Source organism: Centroberyx gerrardi, chromosome 15 (genome assembly GCF_048128805.1).
Source record: "Centroberyx gerrardi isolate f3 chromosome 15, fCenGer3.hap1.cur.20231027, whole genome shotgun sequence".
NCBI lineage: Eukaryota > Metazoa > Chordata > Actinopteri > Beryciformes > Berycidae > Centroberyx > Centroberyx gerrardi.
This window is the reverse complement of record NC_136011.1, coordinates 28914634-28932133: the sequence shown is the minus strand read 5'-3', so window position 1 is coordinate 28932133 and position 17500 is coordinate 28914634. Positions and strand designations below refer to the sequence as shown.

At 42.2% G+C, this 17500-nt stretch overlaps 1 protein-coding gene across 3 annotated transcripts in view; it reads right to left on the bottom strand.

Moving 5' to 3' along the window:
* Positions 1-17500, bottom strand: part of LOC139922619 (spectrin beta chain, non-erythrocytic 1) — a 106491-nt gene that overhangs the window by 54382 nt on the left and 34609 nt on the right. For all 3 annotated transcript variants that reach the window (XM_078288767.1, XM_078288765.1, XM_078288766.1), the window contains exons 2-9: positions 13741-13892; positions 7096-7269; positions 4696-4787; positions 3944-4024; positions 3085-3200; positions 2839-2951; positions 1541-1728; positions 717-834 (exon numbers count right to left, since the gene is read on the bottom strand). In XM_078288767.1, the coding sequence (XP_078144893.1) occupies positions 717-834; positions 1541-1728; positions 2839-2951; positions 3085-3200; positions 3944-4024; positions 4696-4787; positions 7096-7269; positions 13741-13892 (1034 nt within the window). The remainder of the gene's footprint in view (positions 1-716; positions 835-1540; positions 1729-2838; positions 2952-3084; positions 3201-3943; positions 4025-4695; positions 4788-7095; positions 7270-13740; positions 13893-17500) is intronic.

Here is a 17500-nt window from a genome sequence, read left to right as displayed (position 1 = left end):
ATGGATGAAGTCCAAAGGCACTGACAGTGACTCCTGCACAAACTGTAGCTCACTGTACTTCAGCAGATCAATAATCAAGTAATTAATAACCTTTAAACAGTGCTCAGTTTGCTCAAATTTGAATAGGAGGAAATTGGGCATTGGAATGGCTTACTTTTTAAATTTTCCTTAAAATAACCATAATCTTAACATTATTATCAGATGTAAAAACACACTGTAATTGTCATGCCATCCACTTTAAAAACCCCCAAAAATAAAAAATAAGGAAAAATCCTGCCGTGTTGAAATTATAATTAAATATTCTGTAAACAGAGAACTTGTTGGTGTCAGAGATGAGTCTCCCCTCTGGTTAAAGGGTGAATTTAACCTGGTTAAGGTATTTCCATAGTAAATTATCTTTACAATTTTAACTAACTCATTAGTAACTATTTGCAGTAATGGATGGACTAATATTGACCTTGTTGATGTCAGAAATAAGCTTCCCCTCCAGTTAAACAATACATTTCCACACTAAACCATCGCCACATATACAACTAACTAGCTGGTAACTATTTATCACACTGGGAATTTAAATATTCATCTTGCTGATGTCAGAAACCAGTTCTGATTAAACCTATTAAACAATCTTATCATTACTACATCTATAACGAACCGTCTGGTGACTCCTCACAGTTTAGTAATATTGATAATATTAATATTGTCACAGTAATATCCACCTTGTTGATGTCGGAGATGAGCTTGCCCTCGCGGGGAGTGTACACCTTCTGGTTGTTGGCTCTCATCTTACTCTGGATGGTGAACAGAAGAACCTCCAGGTTTCCCTTCTCTGTGAACCTGCACACACACACACACACACACACAGAGAGAGAGAGAATAGTTCCCATATAAGTCACAAAGTCTATATCATCTCATCTTATTTCATGCTTTAATAGATGAAAGAATTCCACTGAAATTGACTTTGTGGATGTTGTGTGCAAACGGAGACTTATTTTAAAAAATCCCCAAAGATGTCAACGCCCACTTCCATCTCCATAGTGAGGACAATTCTGCATATTTGTCATGTTCTGTAATAGCTATGGGCCGGTGTGCTGCTGCAGGGGAGATATATTATGGGATGTTTTGAGTCGGCTCCAGTGAAACAAAACCTTCACCCTTGTGATTATAAATCCTTTTTCCTAGAATTCCAGGTGATTTTTGCAGCTGTTGGTCTGAAATCATCTCCCAAACAGAGTTGAGCAACAGTGTTTCCAGTTAAATCATCGGCAGCTCGGCCCAGCTTCAGATTTAGATTCAGCAAAATGTGATTTATCCTCCTCCAGTCAGTCTGGGAGGAAAACTGCGGTTTTACTCAGAAATGTCTGCTGACTGATGAATAAACTGTGAAATATCTTGGAATGGGAGGTGAAGGGAGTGAGGGAGAGGATCTGCTTAACAACAGTGTGTGTGTGTGTGTGTGTGTGTGTGTGTGTGTGTGTGTGTGTATGAGAGAGAGAGTGTGTGTGTGTGTTGTGTGTGTGTGTGTGTGTGTGTGTGCACTGACTTGGGGGGCTTCTCCACAGTGCGGTAGGTGTTGAAGGCCTGCAGCTGCTGCTGGACTCCCACCAGAGAGTTGGCGAACTTCCTGTTGTTGAGGATGATGATGGTCTGCTCGATCCACTCCAGCAGGTCTGAGGCCAGCGACTCGTACTTCTCGATCATCTTCTCCGTCTCGATGGCGTTGTCCAGCACCTGCACCGCCACAGAGACTCGTTAACACACACACACACACACATCACCGCTGTGCAGTGAAAATATAGAGTCTCCAAAATGTCAGATGTACAGGAGCTAACAGAGGTGTGAACTTTGCTCGAGTCCCAAGTCAGTCTCATGTCTTGAGGCTCAAGTCAAATCCCAAGTCTAAACATAGATTACCAAGTCAAGTCCAAGTCATTAATGTCAAGTCTCAAGTCTAAATATAGAACAGCAAGTCAAGTCAGAACAAATCAAGAGTCCAGTATCAATTTAATATCTTAAAGAAAACTAAATATCTAGGACTTTTCAATACAATATGGTTTTAATAGGATAAAAACTCGGTAAGAGCATCATGAGTTTGATTTCTATAATCAGTTTCAACTTCAATAAATTCAATCATTCCATACAAATTCAGAAAACAGAATTTAAATTCAGTCGTCTGCTGGAACAAATCTCATCACTTTCAATCTAAGTCATTTACACAAACACAAGATCTCAAGTCAAGACTTTAGAAACCTTTTCAAGTCATCAAAGTACAAGTCAGAGTCAAGTCCCAAGTCAGCAGAACCCAAGTCAAGTCAAGTCTCAAGTCTTCTCTTCATGCATCAAGTCAAGTCTCAAGCTATTAAAACTGTGACTTGAGCCTGACTCTAGTCCAGGTCATGTGACTCGAGTCTCCACCTCTGGTAGCTAACAGCTGTGTTCAGCTCCACCAGGCACATCACATTAGAGTTTATCCAACAGGTTTTTATCAGAGTAAAGGTGGGAGAGTTTTCCTCAGCCGATACAGCAGCATGTAATCCTTCAGTTTAAAGGAATAGTTCCCCAAAAATGAAAATTTTGTCATTTTTGTGTCATTTTCTTTTATATATTTCAAAGTCTGGTATTCTCGAGTTTTATTGTCTTATCCTTTGAGAAGCACTTTGTAACTTTGTTTTGAAATGTGCTATAAAGGTGCCGTTATTTAAAATGATGGATTACATTAATCCAAGCAAATAAACTACAAGTAAACCAAAGTAAACTTGACTAAACCAAATTAAATCAAACTGAACTGATGCTGCAGCTGGAACTGAAATATTTTGGACGTGTAAAGTGATTTTTCGTTACCTTGCCGATCCTCTTCCCCTCCACCTTTAGCGCCTTCATCTTGGAGAAGTAGTGGTAGTACGTCACCACATAGGTGATGATGGACTTCTCATCCGGGTGGTCCACACTGATGTCTGCACACACACACACACACACACACACACACAGGACAGTCAGAAAAGAGAGGTCAGAATGCACGATACAAGTAAATGGAAATATGAAATATGAACAGTGTGTAGGTGTGTGTGTGTGTGTGTGTGTGCTCACCCTCGGGGTCCAGCAGCTTGGTGAGGCCCAGGTGTTGCTCAGCCAGGTTGAAGGCGTTCTGCAGGTTGTAGTGAGCGTTGGACTTCTTCAGCTTATCGAAGTCTATCAGGTCCGGTCTGGTTCACACACACACACACACACACACACACACACACACACACACACACACGCACACACACACACACACACACACACACACACTTTCTTTACATTTCACTTCTTTCTTCCCTTTTTTTCCATCATAATTGACTGTATAATGAGTTATCAGCACCTCTGTTTGTGAATGAGGTATAATTGAATGTATTCTGAGGTATTACTACCTGTATTTGTGGATGAGGTATAATTGACTATATAATGAGGTATTAGAATCTGTGTTTATGAATGAAGTATCATTTAAGGTATAATGAGGTAATGGTATCTGTGTTTATGGATGACGTGTAATTGACTGTATAATGAGGTAGTGGCACCTGTGTTTGTGGATGAGGTATAATTGACTGGATAATGAGGTAGTGGTACCTGTGTTTGTGGATGAGGTATGGTTTACTGTATAATGAGGTAGTGGTACCTGTGTTTGTGGATGAGGTATAATTGACTGGATAATGAGGTAGTGGTACCTGTGTTTGTGGATGAGGTATAGTTTACTGTATAATGAGGTAGTGGTACCTGTGTTTGTGGATGAGGTATAGTTTACTGAATAATGAGGTAGTGGTACCTGTGTTTGTGGATGAGGTATAGTTTACTGAATAATGAGGTAGTGGTACCTGTGTTTGTGGATGAGGTATGGTTTACTGTATAATGAGGTAGTGGTACCTGTGTTTGTGGATGAGGTATAGTTTACTGTATAATGAGGTAGTGGTACCTGTGTTTGTGGATGAGGGCGTTGAAGGCCATGCCGTCTCTCCAGCTGGTGCTGAAGTTGTGGATGTTGACGTTGGGATATCTGGACAGGAAGAGGAAATAACACTTCATCAGGTTCTTTGTTCTTCAGAAACACAGTACGAATAAGACAGAGACAAAAACTTTAAGTTGTGGGTCTTGATGTTTTGATACCTAGGCAGGGAAAGAGGAGTTTTAAGTCTAAAGGTCCTACTTATATCATTTTAACATCAATAAACCATTGCCACATTAATTTCGAGACGTTAGTATAATTACTCTATCAGCCTCTACTCTCATCCTCCATAGTTTCTCCACCTGGTGGATCTGGAGGGAAATCTGCTGGATCGCTTTACGGCACAAAACAGGAAGAGGTTCTGTTCTTCCAGAGCAAACGGAGCTAAAGCTGAAAGAGTTTCTGTCAGCAGATGGTGGAAGGAGGGAAAGGAAGATGGAGAAATCACTTCCAACATGTTGATCCTCTTCAGGGAGGGGGAGGGGGGGCAGGGAGCAACGGGGCTGATGGGAAATGTAGTCTTAATGTGGAGAAACACTAGAACTAACAGTACTACTGCTGTGAGAGAGAGAACAATGATACACTGAGCAACTGTAATCAAATGTCAAGGATGTTACATAATAAACACCCAAAGTTCACGATTCATAAAGCCAACAGAAAACCGACCATTTGAAACTCTGTGTGTGTGTGTGTGTCTGTGTGTGTGTGTTTAAAGCCCTCACCCTGCAGTCTTCATCTGGCACCAGAGCAGCAGAGCATCTTTAGCCGACTTCTTCTCCTTGTTGTCCTCCGTCTCCACACTGATGTCCTGGATCTGAGAGACAGACAGAACAACACATGGAGTCAGATGTGTCTCTCACTGTGGAAAAAAGCTGAAAAAAATAATCATCATGAGCAACCAAAGTCTACAGAAACCTCAGTCATGGTGTTTGACGGCTCCCAGTGAGTTTGCATGAACATTTTGCATGAACATTTCCAATATAGCGTCAAATCACAAAACAGTTTTTCCCACATCACTTGAACGCATCATGAACTACAGTCACATTTCCTAAAGAGATGAGGAATAGTCATTAGAGATGCATCAATATGTTTTTTTGAGGCCGATACAAATATCCAATATTTTCCCACCCATATCGGCCGATATCGAAAACACCATGTTAGTTTTATTTTGTTGCTAATCTGACAGTTGTATTTTGTGACACACTCGAAGAAAAACAGGTCAGAAAAATGGTAATTCCACAATCCGCCAAATATCGGCAGTAAAGATAATATTGGACAGATTCTGTTATTGCTTGTTAAAGCTGATATCAGCTGATTGACAGTCTGTCGATATGCTTTTAACCGTTATTCCCATGTGACCTGAACGCAGCATCAGACTTGTTAACACACACAGAAACAAACATGAAGCAACACACACAGATTTCATTTTTAATCCATAATGAGCCAGGCGAGATGAACAAAAACATCACACACATTTAAGCACACACACACACACTCTAATATGAATACTCTCCTTCCCTCTGTCTAAAACACTCATGTGCACATTCTCTCTCGCTCTGTCACACACAGGGTCATGCACATTCACACACATTCTGGCTCTCTCATGCACGCACACACACACACACACACACACACACACACACACACACACACCTCACCTGCATTGATTCACTGCATCCATCAACATCAGTCTGATAGAAGCACGAGCCACATCTGAGCCACAAATGAGCAACATCTAAACAGCCAAAGCATGTATGACAACACCACACACACACACACACACACACACACACACACACACACACACACACTCTCCCTGTAGCCCTGCCACTACTGTAAATCTGTGCCCAGCTCTGTTTCACCCACGTTCCTCCAGTAGAGGATTTAAAAGGACTAAAAAAGTATTTTTAATCCACACAGCTTATAAAAGATAAATCCCTTTCACCCATTTTCCCAACTGTTCACCGTCCCTGCTGACGACCGGCTGCATGAGAGCTGAGCAACACGCTAACACAACATGTGATGATGTCAGCAGTACAGTATATGTTTTAATTCCACTGGGCTGTCATTCTGTTGGGCCGCATTTATTGCCATTTCTTTGTGTGTAAAACAGATACAGAAGGGAGGTGATGAGCTGTAATCTCACATTAGAAATCAATGGGAAGTCCAAAAATCCTGAAATTCAGGAAAAAATGACATCTGTGAATCTTAAATGATTTAAAATGTCATTTTTTAAGATTAAAAAGTAAAATACCAATTAGGATTAAAAATTAAATACCATTCTGCATGTCCAGTACTTAAGACAAATATTAAAGATGCTTCATATCTTATTTTCTCATTAGCATCTTGCTGTGAAATTAGCTCCTGTGATTCCCACCGACGATATTAATGTTAAGAAAAAAACATTGTTAAGGTATTTGGTTTATTTCATTTGGGGCTGCAAAATTGCGATGTGAACCTTTACCAGGAAGCGGGGGATGACGGTCCAGTTGAGGCTCATCCAGGACCCGCCTGGTCTTTTGTCTTCAGCTCATGTGACGGCATTCAGTTTAATTCATTTTGGGATGCCAAATTGTACAGCGACCTGTTACCTGGAAGCTGAGGATGGTGATGCAGATGAGGCCACACTTAAGTAACTCCTTTGATCACACTGCGTTTGTTGAACTCATTTTGGGATGCAAAATAGCACAGTGACTTATTACCTGGAGGAGGATGACGGCCCAGATGAGGCCCATATGTGAGCAGTCCAGTCCCCCGATTTGAAAACATGTGACTGTATTTATTTTATTCATTTTGGGACACAAAATAGCAGTGTAACCCACCCGCCTTTCATAACCAGCCTTGACCTTGGATTTTAGGATGCAGAATAGCACAGTGATTCAGTAACTGGAAGCGGAGGATGATGGGTCAGATGAGTCCTAGTCCTCCGATTTGAAAATATGTGACCGCATTTGTTTATCTCCTTTTGGGATGCAAAATTGCTCAACTCCCTGACACCTGGAAGCAGAGGATGACAGCCCAGATGAGCCGATACATGACCAACCTAGTCCTCTGATTTCAGCTGATGCGACTGAATATGTTAACCTCGTCTTGGGATGCAAAACTGCACGGCGACCCCTCACCTGGAAGCGGAGGATGATGGTCCAGATGAGGCCCAGGGTGAGGCGGTGGTTTCCGTCCACGATGTCGTGGGAGCCCATGTTCTCCAGGTGGACCCGCTGCTCCTTCAGGAACTGCAGAGCCTTGTCCACGTTCTCCAGGCAGTGGATCCGCATCCGGCCCTTGGTGGGTTTGGGCTGGAGGGGAGAAAAGGGATTTTAGTTCATTTAAACCCTTCAAAAACCAGCAACCATGAGCTGCTATACACTGCTATGAAACTACCGTATTTCCTCTAATAGTGGCCAGTAGTCAATTAAAAGCCGGGTCTCCGATAACGGCCGGGGGCGTGGTCGACACGGACAAATACAGGCCGGGGAAAAAAACGAAGGAAAAAACAACGGTGGATACCGGTAACCTCCTGGTGCCTGTTATATAATGTAACTGTAGTTTGTAGTAACGTACAAGTGCCACAAGACGGAAGTCTCTGGAGCGTGCCGTCGTCGAGTACCGTAATTATCGTAATGCATTGCAGTAACAAAAAAACGTCTACCTAACGTACCCCGACAGAAGCAGATCAGAAAACAAGGAGGCTTCGTACTAAAATATGAGCAAATACACTTATCAAACAGAGGGAATTAGAAATAAAGGCCTGTCTCTAATATAAGCCTGCTTCCAATAAAGGCCTGGTACCCTCTGCAGTCGAGGTAAATAAAGGCCCGGGCCAATATTAGAGGAAATATGGTATAAAGAGGTAGAAAACTGCTGTGGTTAGGGCTGGGCATGATGGGAAATATTTCAATACTGATAACGGTTTTGTGACTTCAGATTTTAAACACTTGTTTTGATACCTTTCCTTGCTGAATGAAAGCACATTCCATAATGCAAGAGAACAGATTTTATTACAGTTTTACGTTTTTATATCCCATTGGCTTTTCTAAACCAAATCAAACGATTCTCAACTGATTTCCTTAACACCCATAAACAGGAGGAAGTTGTGTACAAATCCACCATTTTGATGTTTTTCCCAACCTTTTGATTGTTTCTGAGCATTAGACACCAATACCAATCCTCAGTACAGTAACATTGTGATTTGTTGTGTAGGTATCGTGTTTTTTCCTCATTCTTCGCTGTGGCCGATAGATTTGATGAGCTTGAGGAAAGGTGATTTTGTTATTTTAATTTAAGAATCCATTTTAATACTACAATATATTCTTCTATAATAGCTGTTGGTTAGTGGCTTGGCTTGCTTTGTGTGAACTGTAAAACAGGGAGGAGGATTTCATCAATTTGCAGCTTTAAAATCTACATTACATCTGGAGAAGAGATGATGACCATTTTATCGTCTGTATCGCCATTACAGAATATAGGAATTATCATAATTGAAAGTCACTGTGCTATTTCAGTATAGAATATAAAGCAGCTGTCAATTAGCAGTTTGACCTTCTGAGTTAACAGGATTACGGGGAAGGAGACTCAAATCCTTTCAGGAATTCCTTCCTTTATTCTCTCTGTTCTCGGAAAGATTTAGTTTTTTATATAAAGATGATAAAAAAAACAATCTGAAACAGTAAGAGAAGAAAAACAAACTATGCAGGTGAGATGAAGAAACGCCAAGGGGCTTGTAAAGGTTTCTCGAAAGAAAATGACATGAAGATAATCATTTTACCTGCTGTTCACTGCATTGTAATAAATGGAGAATTAAAGAACAACTGGAGAATTAAAGGAGAGAGAGAGAGGATGAGAGAGAGAGAAAGATAATGAATGGAAAGGTGTTAGATGTTATTATGGCAGCAGCAGATCTAAAAAGATCAGTGTTCAGTCACACAGGAGGTTTCTACACACACACACACACACACACACACACAGAAGGGTTCTCCTAGGGTTCTCTGGTTAGGATACAGTTTCTACATAGAAAAGTAATTATTGAAAGAACCCTTTGACATAAAAAACATAAAAAACTGTCAAATCAGAATAAAAAACTGTGTTTGTTGAAATTTACTGCTGATATGGAGCGTTCATGTGTTCTTTAAGGGTTCTTTACAGCACCAAAAGGGGTCCTGCGATGGTAAAAAAGTGTAAGGACTAGAAATGTTCCATATACAATTTTAATTGTCAACATTAAACCAAATGATGGGACTTCTGGGAAAGTAAGGAACTTTATGAGAATATTTTTACTGTCTGGATCCTCGATTTTACAGATACTGAATGATGAACTTCAGCTAATTATTTCTTTTCTACAGTAGATGTGTAGCATTTTGGAATAGAGTTCAAAATACTTAATCAACTAGATCAATCAACCAATCAAATGGAGTTTGTGTCTTCAGCTCGACTGGAGGAGGCGGGGCTTCGCTGCCTCGCTCAGGACTGTAGCTGCTGCAGAAGTGAACGGCGTCTCTGTCACTTCCTGGTTCCTGTGCGGGTCATGTGACCCGGCCCGGCAGAGCAGAGGGACCGGAACTACCGACCTGAGCAGGAGGCAGAGAGCATGCTGGGAACAGACGCTCACTCCCACAACATGCTGCCGCTGCTGGAGGCGGTCTGACCCGAGCTAAACCGCCACACTCACACTCAATGAGTCCTTTGATATCTCTCTCTCTCTCTCTGTCTCTCTCCCTCTCTCTGTCTCTCTCTCCCTCTCTCTCTCCCTCTCTCTCTCTCTCTCTCCCTCTCTGTCTCTCTCTCTCTCCCTCCCTCTCTCTGTCTCTCCCACACTGTCTCCTACTGTCACTCGCTCGATCCTTCTCACTCAAACTTTCCAACTCTCACGCTCTGCCCTTCTTTCTTTCTCTCCCCATCTAATCCCACATACTTTTTCTCTCTCTCTCTCTTTTCTCCAATCTTTCTCTCTTTTCCCATTATGTAAGTATATAAATCTCTCTCTTTTTCCAAATATATATTTCTTTCTAATATATATAATAGTGGAAAGAGAGAGATATTTATACTGTATATACTTACATATTGGGAAAAGAGACCGCCCTATATATATATACACTGTATATATATATATATATTCCCCATTTTTGTCTCTCACCCCAATCATCTTTTTCTCATCCTTCTCTTTCCAATCTCTCTCTCCCTCTTTTCCCATCCCTCTCTCTCCCACACTGTCTCCCACTGTCGCTCGCCCCTCTCCATCTTGCTCACTCTTTCCAACCGTATTACTCTCTTCTTTCTTTTTCAACCCTTTTCTCTCTCTCTTTCTTTCCCCAATCTTTCTCTCTCTTCCCCAATATGTAAGTATATATAAATCTCTTTCTTTACTCTAATCTCTCTCGCTCTTTCCAATATATCTCTCATTCTTTTTGCCATTTCTCTCCTCTTTTTTCCATATTTCTCTCTCTTCCCCCTCTTTTCCCATCTCTCTCTCTCTCCCAACATCCCTTTATCTCTCTTTTTCCTATATTTTTCTCTTTCTTTTCTCCATTTTTCTCTGTCACCCCAATCTTTTTGTCTTTTCTTGTTATTCTCTTTCCCCTCTCTCTCTTATTTTCTCGGCTTGACGTTTTCCTCCCTTCCTCCTCCATCAGCAGCCAAAACGCGAACGATTCCCAGACTGGCATAGTGATTATATATTTTTTTTAATGAAATAAATAAATTCAGAAAACGTATTGAAATTCTTGGCTGGCAGTGTGTGGTTTTCTCTCTCTGTGTGTTTGACGCGTCGTGAAAAGACCGGATGACAGCCGAGAGGAGAGAAGAGGCTGCACAGAAGGCCAAGAAGAAGAAGAAAATTAAGAAGAAGAAGAAGAAGAAGAAGGGGGGGGGGGGGGGGGGTTGGCATGTACCACTGGAAGTCACCAGGCGGGGGGGCGGGGGGGGTGAAAGTGGTTCGGTCAAAGGCAAGGCGGTCTGAGCCGGTTTATATAGGATTGTCTTTCAGTTCGTGTGTGTGTGAGAGTGTGTGTGTGAGAGAGTGTGTGTGTGAAAGAGAGAGGAAGAAAGAAGAGATACAGTAAGAAGGGAGAGAGAGAGAGAGAGAGAGAGAGAGAGAGAGAGAGAGAGAGAGAGAGGACGAGTCGAAGTGTAATGTATTCCCGTTGCCATGGCGACAGCAGGCTGGCAGTAACTGTATCCTGTGCGGGCGTCCGTCGGTCACACACACACACACACACACACACGCACATACACACACACACACACACAGGGGATCTGCTGGATCGCTGTAGATAAAACTGCAGTTTTGGCAATTTTCTTCTTCTACAGTCGAACTGAAACTGAAATGTGACTCGTCTGACTTGTCTGAACCTGGAAACCTGTTGGAACTCCATCTAAATGTTTTTATACTGAAGTATCATTCATCTTAACTCACATCGAGTTAAGACTTGACCCATGATGCATTTCTGTTTTACACACCATCTGACTGCTGCTCTTATCTAGAGAGACTGGAGGGGAGCAGAGGAAACCTTTACATGCTCACTGACAGAGGTGAGGACCCGAGTCACATGATTTACACTCGAGTCACATGACTTGGACCAGAGTCACATGACTTAGACCAGAGTCACATGACTAGGACCCGAGTCACATGACTAGGACCCAAGCCACATGACTTGGACCCGAGTCACATGACTTGGACCCGAGTCACATGACTAGGACCCGAGTCACATGACTTGGACCCGAGTCACATGACTAGGACCCGAGTCACATGACTTACACTCGAGTCACATGACTTACACTCGAGTCACATGACTTACACTCGAGTCACATGACTTGCACTCGAGTCAGACTCAAGTCACAATTTTAAATACTTGAGACTTGACTTGATGCATGAAGAGAAGACTTGAGACTTGACTTGACTTGGGTTCTGGTGACTCGGGACTTGACTCTGACTTGTACTTTGATGACTTGAAAAGGTTTCTAAAGTCTTGACTTGAGATCTTGTGTTTGTGTAAATGACTTAGATTGAAAGTGATGAGATTTGTTCCAGCAGACGACTGAATTTAAATTCTGTTTTCTGAATTTGTATGGAATGATTGAATTTATTGAAGTAGAAATCAAACTCATGATGCTCATGAGTAAATATCACGTAAACAATTCGGTCTGATCATGTGAATCAGCTGCTGGACGACAAACTGTTCCGCCAGTTTTAGTCTGATGATGATCACCAGCATCACTAATTAGTTTAAAAGTGATTAGTTGTAATGGGAGAATCTGTTCCTGCTGCATCACTGTTCTGCCCTGCAGGATCTATTCTGTTTATCCATTGATAATGTCTTGATAAACTAAACCACTGCTGTTTGGTCCCATTGTTAACCAGCTCTCCAAAGCTCTCAGTCAGTCAAGGTTGCAGCTGTACTCCTATCATCAATAATAATCAATAACCTGGCCTGATTAGTTTCATCTCAACAGGTTTGAGCAGCAGGATCCTTGTGCTGAACCGAGTGCAGAGTTTACAAAAACAGACTAATTACTTTTAAAAGTAATTAGTTACTTGAGTTCACCCCCCCGCCCCTCCCCTAACCCTTCCTGTCTCTCTCTACTGCCAACTATCCAATAAAGCAAAAAAAAAAAGGAAATGAATGACTTTATTTCATTACACCACACGCTTACATTACTTACCTTAAAGAGTCACTAGTTATGTTACAAAGCTACTTTTTATAAGGATGAAATCATTCGACTACTTTGATGTCAGAAACAGGACGTAGAGAAAGTTTGTTGTCATCAGTGTTTTAAAATGTGATGAAGACTGTTGCTCTGGTTTTAAACAGGAAGAAGTCTCATTTACATAAAGCATGTTGTCTGCACCAGATACCAGATTTTAAATTGGCACTAACAAAAATGAAACAATATGAAAGAAAAATCTTAAAACGTTACTAATAATGGATAATAAGAACTGAAAACGTTACTAGTTACCACAGAACAGTAATGTGAGTCCAGTGAGGCGTCACACTGAGACCTGGATCCTGTGTCACTGACCCAACTGCCAAATAAATCCATATAAACCAGGTTATTATGGCTGGGGAGGAATCACAAGTGTGTGTGTGTGTGTGTGTGTGTGTGTGTGTGTGTGTGTGTTAGCGGCTGCAGCGAGCGAACAGCCGGGTGTGTCTGCTGTCTGTTGACTCTGACTGATAACTTAACCAGAGATCTGACTGAGTGGCAGATAAGAGAGAGAACAGCTGAGGGATTCAGTACAGGAGAGAGAGAGAGAGAGAGAGAGAGAGAGAGAGAGAGAGAGAGAGAGAGAGAGAGAGAGAGAGGGAGGGAGAGAGAGAGAGAGTGTGAGAGAGAGAGAGAGAGAGAGAGAGAGAGAGAGAATTGTATTTGGTTAATAATTGTCAGAGCCATAAAGTTCAGTGTTTCGCCCTCAGAGTGAGATGGAGGGCAGATACTGAGCAACAAACTGATAAGAGGGGTGTGTGTGTGTGTGTGTGTGTGTGTGTGTGTCCACTACAGCCACCAGGCATCAGGCACTGCCATCAGCCAAAGTTGCTCCAGAGACAGAGACAGAGAGAGAGAGACAGAGAGAGAGAGAGAGAGAGAGAGAGAGAGAGAGAGAGAGAGAGAGAGAGAGAGAGAGAGAGAGAGAGAGAGAGAGACAGTCTGTCTGTTCCAGCTCAGCTCTTCTACATATATCCACAAAAAAGAGACCAAAGCATATTCTGAATACTAATGAATCTGCTTTCCCCCTCCGCTGCTCTTTCAAAATAAAAGCGCGTGTCGTCACCCACCAGCCTCTCTCCTGACAGGACCTCCAGCAGCTTGATCAGCATGCGTCCGTCCCGCAGGTCCATGTACAGGTCTGTGATCCGGCAGGAGACTCTGGACAGGTGGGAGTTCACCCATTTAGTGAAGGTCTTCTTCTGCACCGCCTCGCGCTCATCTGAGAGGAGGAGAGAGAGAGAGAGAGAGAGAGAGAGAGAGAGAGAGAGAGAGAGAATATTAGTATAATAATGTGGTCTTAATAAGCTCTGGATAATTTTGGGGTTAACGCTGCGGATGCCAGTGGGTTTTGGGGATATAAGAGAAGGCCAACAGGACTTTTCACTTAAACACATACACACACACACACACACACACACACACACACACGCAAACACACACACACACACAGTGCGCACAAAAGCCCGTCTGGTGAAGCCGAAGCTGATGAGCCACACAAAGCTTGATTTGAATCAAAACATTTTTTACAATAAAAATAGGTCCAAGTAATTTGGAGTGTGTGTATGTGTGTTTTAGTTGATGTCACCATTTTTTTATTTTTTTTTACATATTCCACATTATTCCACAGTCTGAGGGTGGAATTACTTTGAACCCGGAGGTTTGGTACCCGGGCAGTAAGACTGAAAACCAGCCTGGAGCTCAGTGAAGCTCCACAGAAAACTCTGCTGCTGAAACACACTTTCAGTATTTCACAAGAAAAAACAGACATGATAATAAATGTGTCAAGTAGGAATCTTTTTTTTCCTTTCCCATAAATCATCTCCAGACCTCCAGCTGGTTTAAATCCCTTCAACAAATACACTTTAAAAACGCTTTTTTTTTTTTTTTTTTATTATTCTTGTGTCCAGATCAAACATTTTACCACCGCTGTTATTCTGTGAGGTTGTTTTTATTTGTTTTTATCGTTCTCAATTTGTGACTTTGTTTCATAAAGTGCTCTAGAACTTTATCATTAAAATGTAATTATTATTATTATTCTAATTATTATTGGGAGCACAAACATGTTGATTGTGTCTGTTGAATAAAATCAGGTCCATTCATTTTTTACAGCGTTGTTTTTTTAGTTTCAAATATCTTCCTGATCTCTCCAGGTGTGTTTGGATGCGTACGTGTTTCCTCTGTGTGTGTGTGTGTGTTTCCTGGGAGAGGTGTGTGTTTATGTGTGTGCCTAGATGTTGAAATGTGTGTGTTAAAGTACGTTGTGTATGGTGTATGTGTGTGTGTGTGTGTGTGTGTGTGTGTTTCCTCATTGTTCTTGGAAAGCCGGTGTGTATGGGAGAGGCTTCCTGTGTCTGACAAAGCAGACTAAATCTAATCACTGCTGTAAATATTCACACACACACACACACACACACACACACACACACAGATGAACTCTGCTGCAGCCTGACAGCAGACACCTGGCGTCTGCAACACAAGTTCGTTTATTTCCCATGAGCCTGATGGTTACTGTCTGTTGAAGCACACACACACACACACACACACACACACACACACACAGCACTAAAGAAACTTGCTGTCATTACGTACACTCTTGCAGAGAGTCAAACTATCTGTGTGTGTGTGTGTGTGTGTGTGTGTGTGTGTGTGTGTGTGTGTATCACAGTGTTTCCTTAGCTGAACTCTAGCCCAGTTGCCATGGTGACCTGCAGGAGGAAGTTGCACAACCTGGCACCAGGAGGGTGGAGAGAGCGACACACACACACACACACACACACACCACCTGCTAAATTTGTACATTTTCACATTCAAGTCATTTCTGTGTCTCTCTGTTCCAGAGTGACGAACAGTGAAGTCAACAGTAGAATCAGTTTCACTTCCTGCATCACACTACAGGAAAATAACAGTCAGGAGGTCAAAGGTCACAGCAGCCTGACAGCAGACGGAACAAACAAGCCAATCTCCCAAAACCTTGCTCTGTTCCTCTGTATTTCCGAACGTGAACGCTCCTGTTGAGCTGGGAACGCAGTCCACACACACACACACACACACACACACACAGAACAAGTCATTTAAAGGAATAGTTCACCCAAAAATGAAACTTCTGTCATCTAGAAGATTCCTGAAACGAGTCGATTTGAATGAGAAACAAGTGCAATTCTCTCACTGTATCTGCAGATTTATTTACTTAAAGGAATAGTTCACCCAAAAATGAAAATTCTGTCATCATCTACTTACCCTCATGCCAGTTGAAACACAGGTGAAATTTGTTCGTCCATATAACACACAGGGAGGCTGCCAGCACAACTTGGTCGCAGCCTTCTCCAAAACAACTAAAGTCAATGGGGACCGGTTCTTTAGAGCTCCAAAACAAAAACAGCCAAACAATCACTGTGAATAGAAAGACCTATACACCTTTATTCGCTGCAAATCAATCAGCTGTAGTTAAGATTTGCACTAAATTATAGTGTAAATATACTGCAGGTGTTTTTGGAACTGTGAAGAACTGGTCCCCACTGACTTCAGTTGTTTTGGAGAAGGCTGCTATGGAGTTGTTGCCTGGGTCCAGAGCTTTGAATCCGCCCACTCCACCGAGTCGACTGCTTCTGGTCTGGCATCCTGACATGAAACAGCGGTTTCTCTCGGTTGAAAAATGATCGGCCCAATGAGCACCGGGTGGGACTAACGATTAGCCAATCAGCGCCACGGGCGGGACTAACGCCGTTGTCAAGCTGTTGTCAAGCTGTGCGCCGGAACCAAGGAGGAGTAATAACAACAATGGCGACCGCTGTAGACAAGATAGACGCCGCTATCGAGGCTGTTCTAAATCCATTAAAAGTACCGATTACTTTGAAATCCAAACAGCGCTCCGCTTTGAAGGCATTTATTCAAAGGGGAGATGTTTTTTTCTGCATCAGTGTCTTAAAATGACGTTAGATTCATTCATTTTTGGGTGAACTATTCCTTTAAGTAAATAAATCTGCAGATACAGTGAGAGAATTGCACTTGTTTCTGATTCAGATCGACTCGTTTCAGGAATCTTCTTGACTCGGGCGTGATGGAACGATCATGATGTCATTATTCATGATGTCATCCGTTTTTATTCTGCTGTGTTTCAGTGTTTCCTCCATTCTTTCTGGAAGATTCCTCAAACAACTGAAACTGTATTAGAGACAAGAGGAATCATCTCCCCACAGCGGCAGAACTTCTTAAGATGGACATTTTTTGCAGTGCGAGCACACACACACACACACACACACACACAGGCATGTCAGAGAGTTCATGATCTCATTGCAGAAAATGAGATGTGCATAAACTCTGTTCGCCCTCTGGCAGGAAACTGCAATGATCCTGACATCCAGACGTGCGCTCACACACACACACACACACACACACACACACACACACACACAGAGCCACGCACAGAGTGCAAGAGATAAGAACCACTCTCCCTTTCTTACATGCAAACACACACATATACAAATACAAGACCTTGTGAGCGTGTGTGTATATATATGTGTGTGTGTGTGTGTGTGTGTGTGCTCCACAGCAGGACAATAGCTGCAGTGTTGACTGGCCTTCACCACACCAGCAGCATCTGACTTCATCACTCCAGCAGAATAATGTTGAGTCTTTGCAGTGAAATCTAGACTGTCCATACAAAATTAATTGTATTAAATTTCCTTGCATTTTTATATCAAAATCTCATTCCTTCTCCTTCCTGGAAAGCAGAGTATCTTTCATGGTGACATCATGCTTCACCAGGAGGCGGAAATAAAAACTCTCCCTAACTGATCTCCCATTGGTTTAAACTTTTGAATGGCCCCT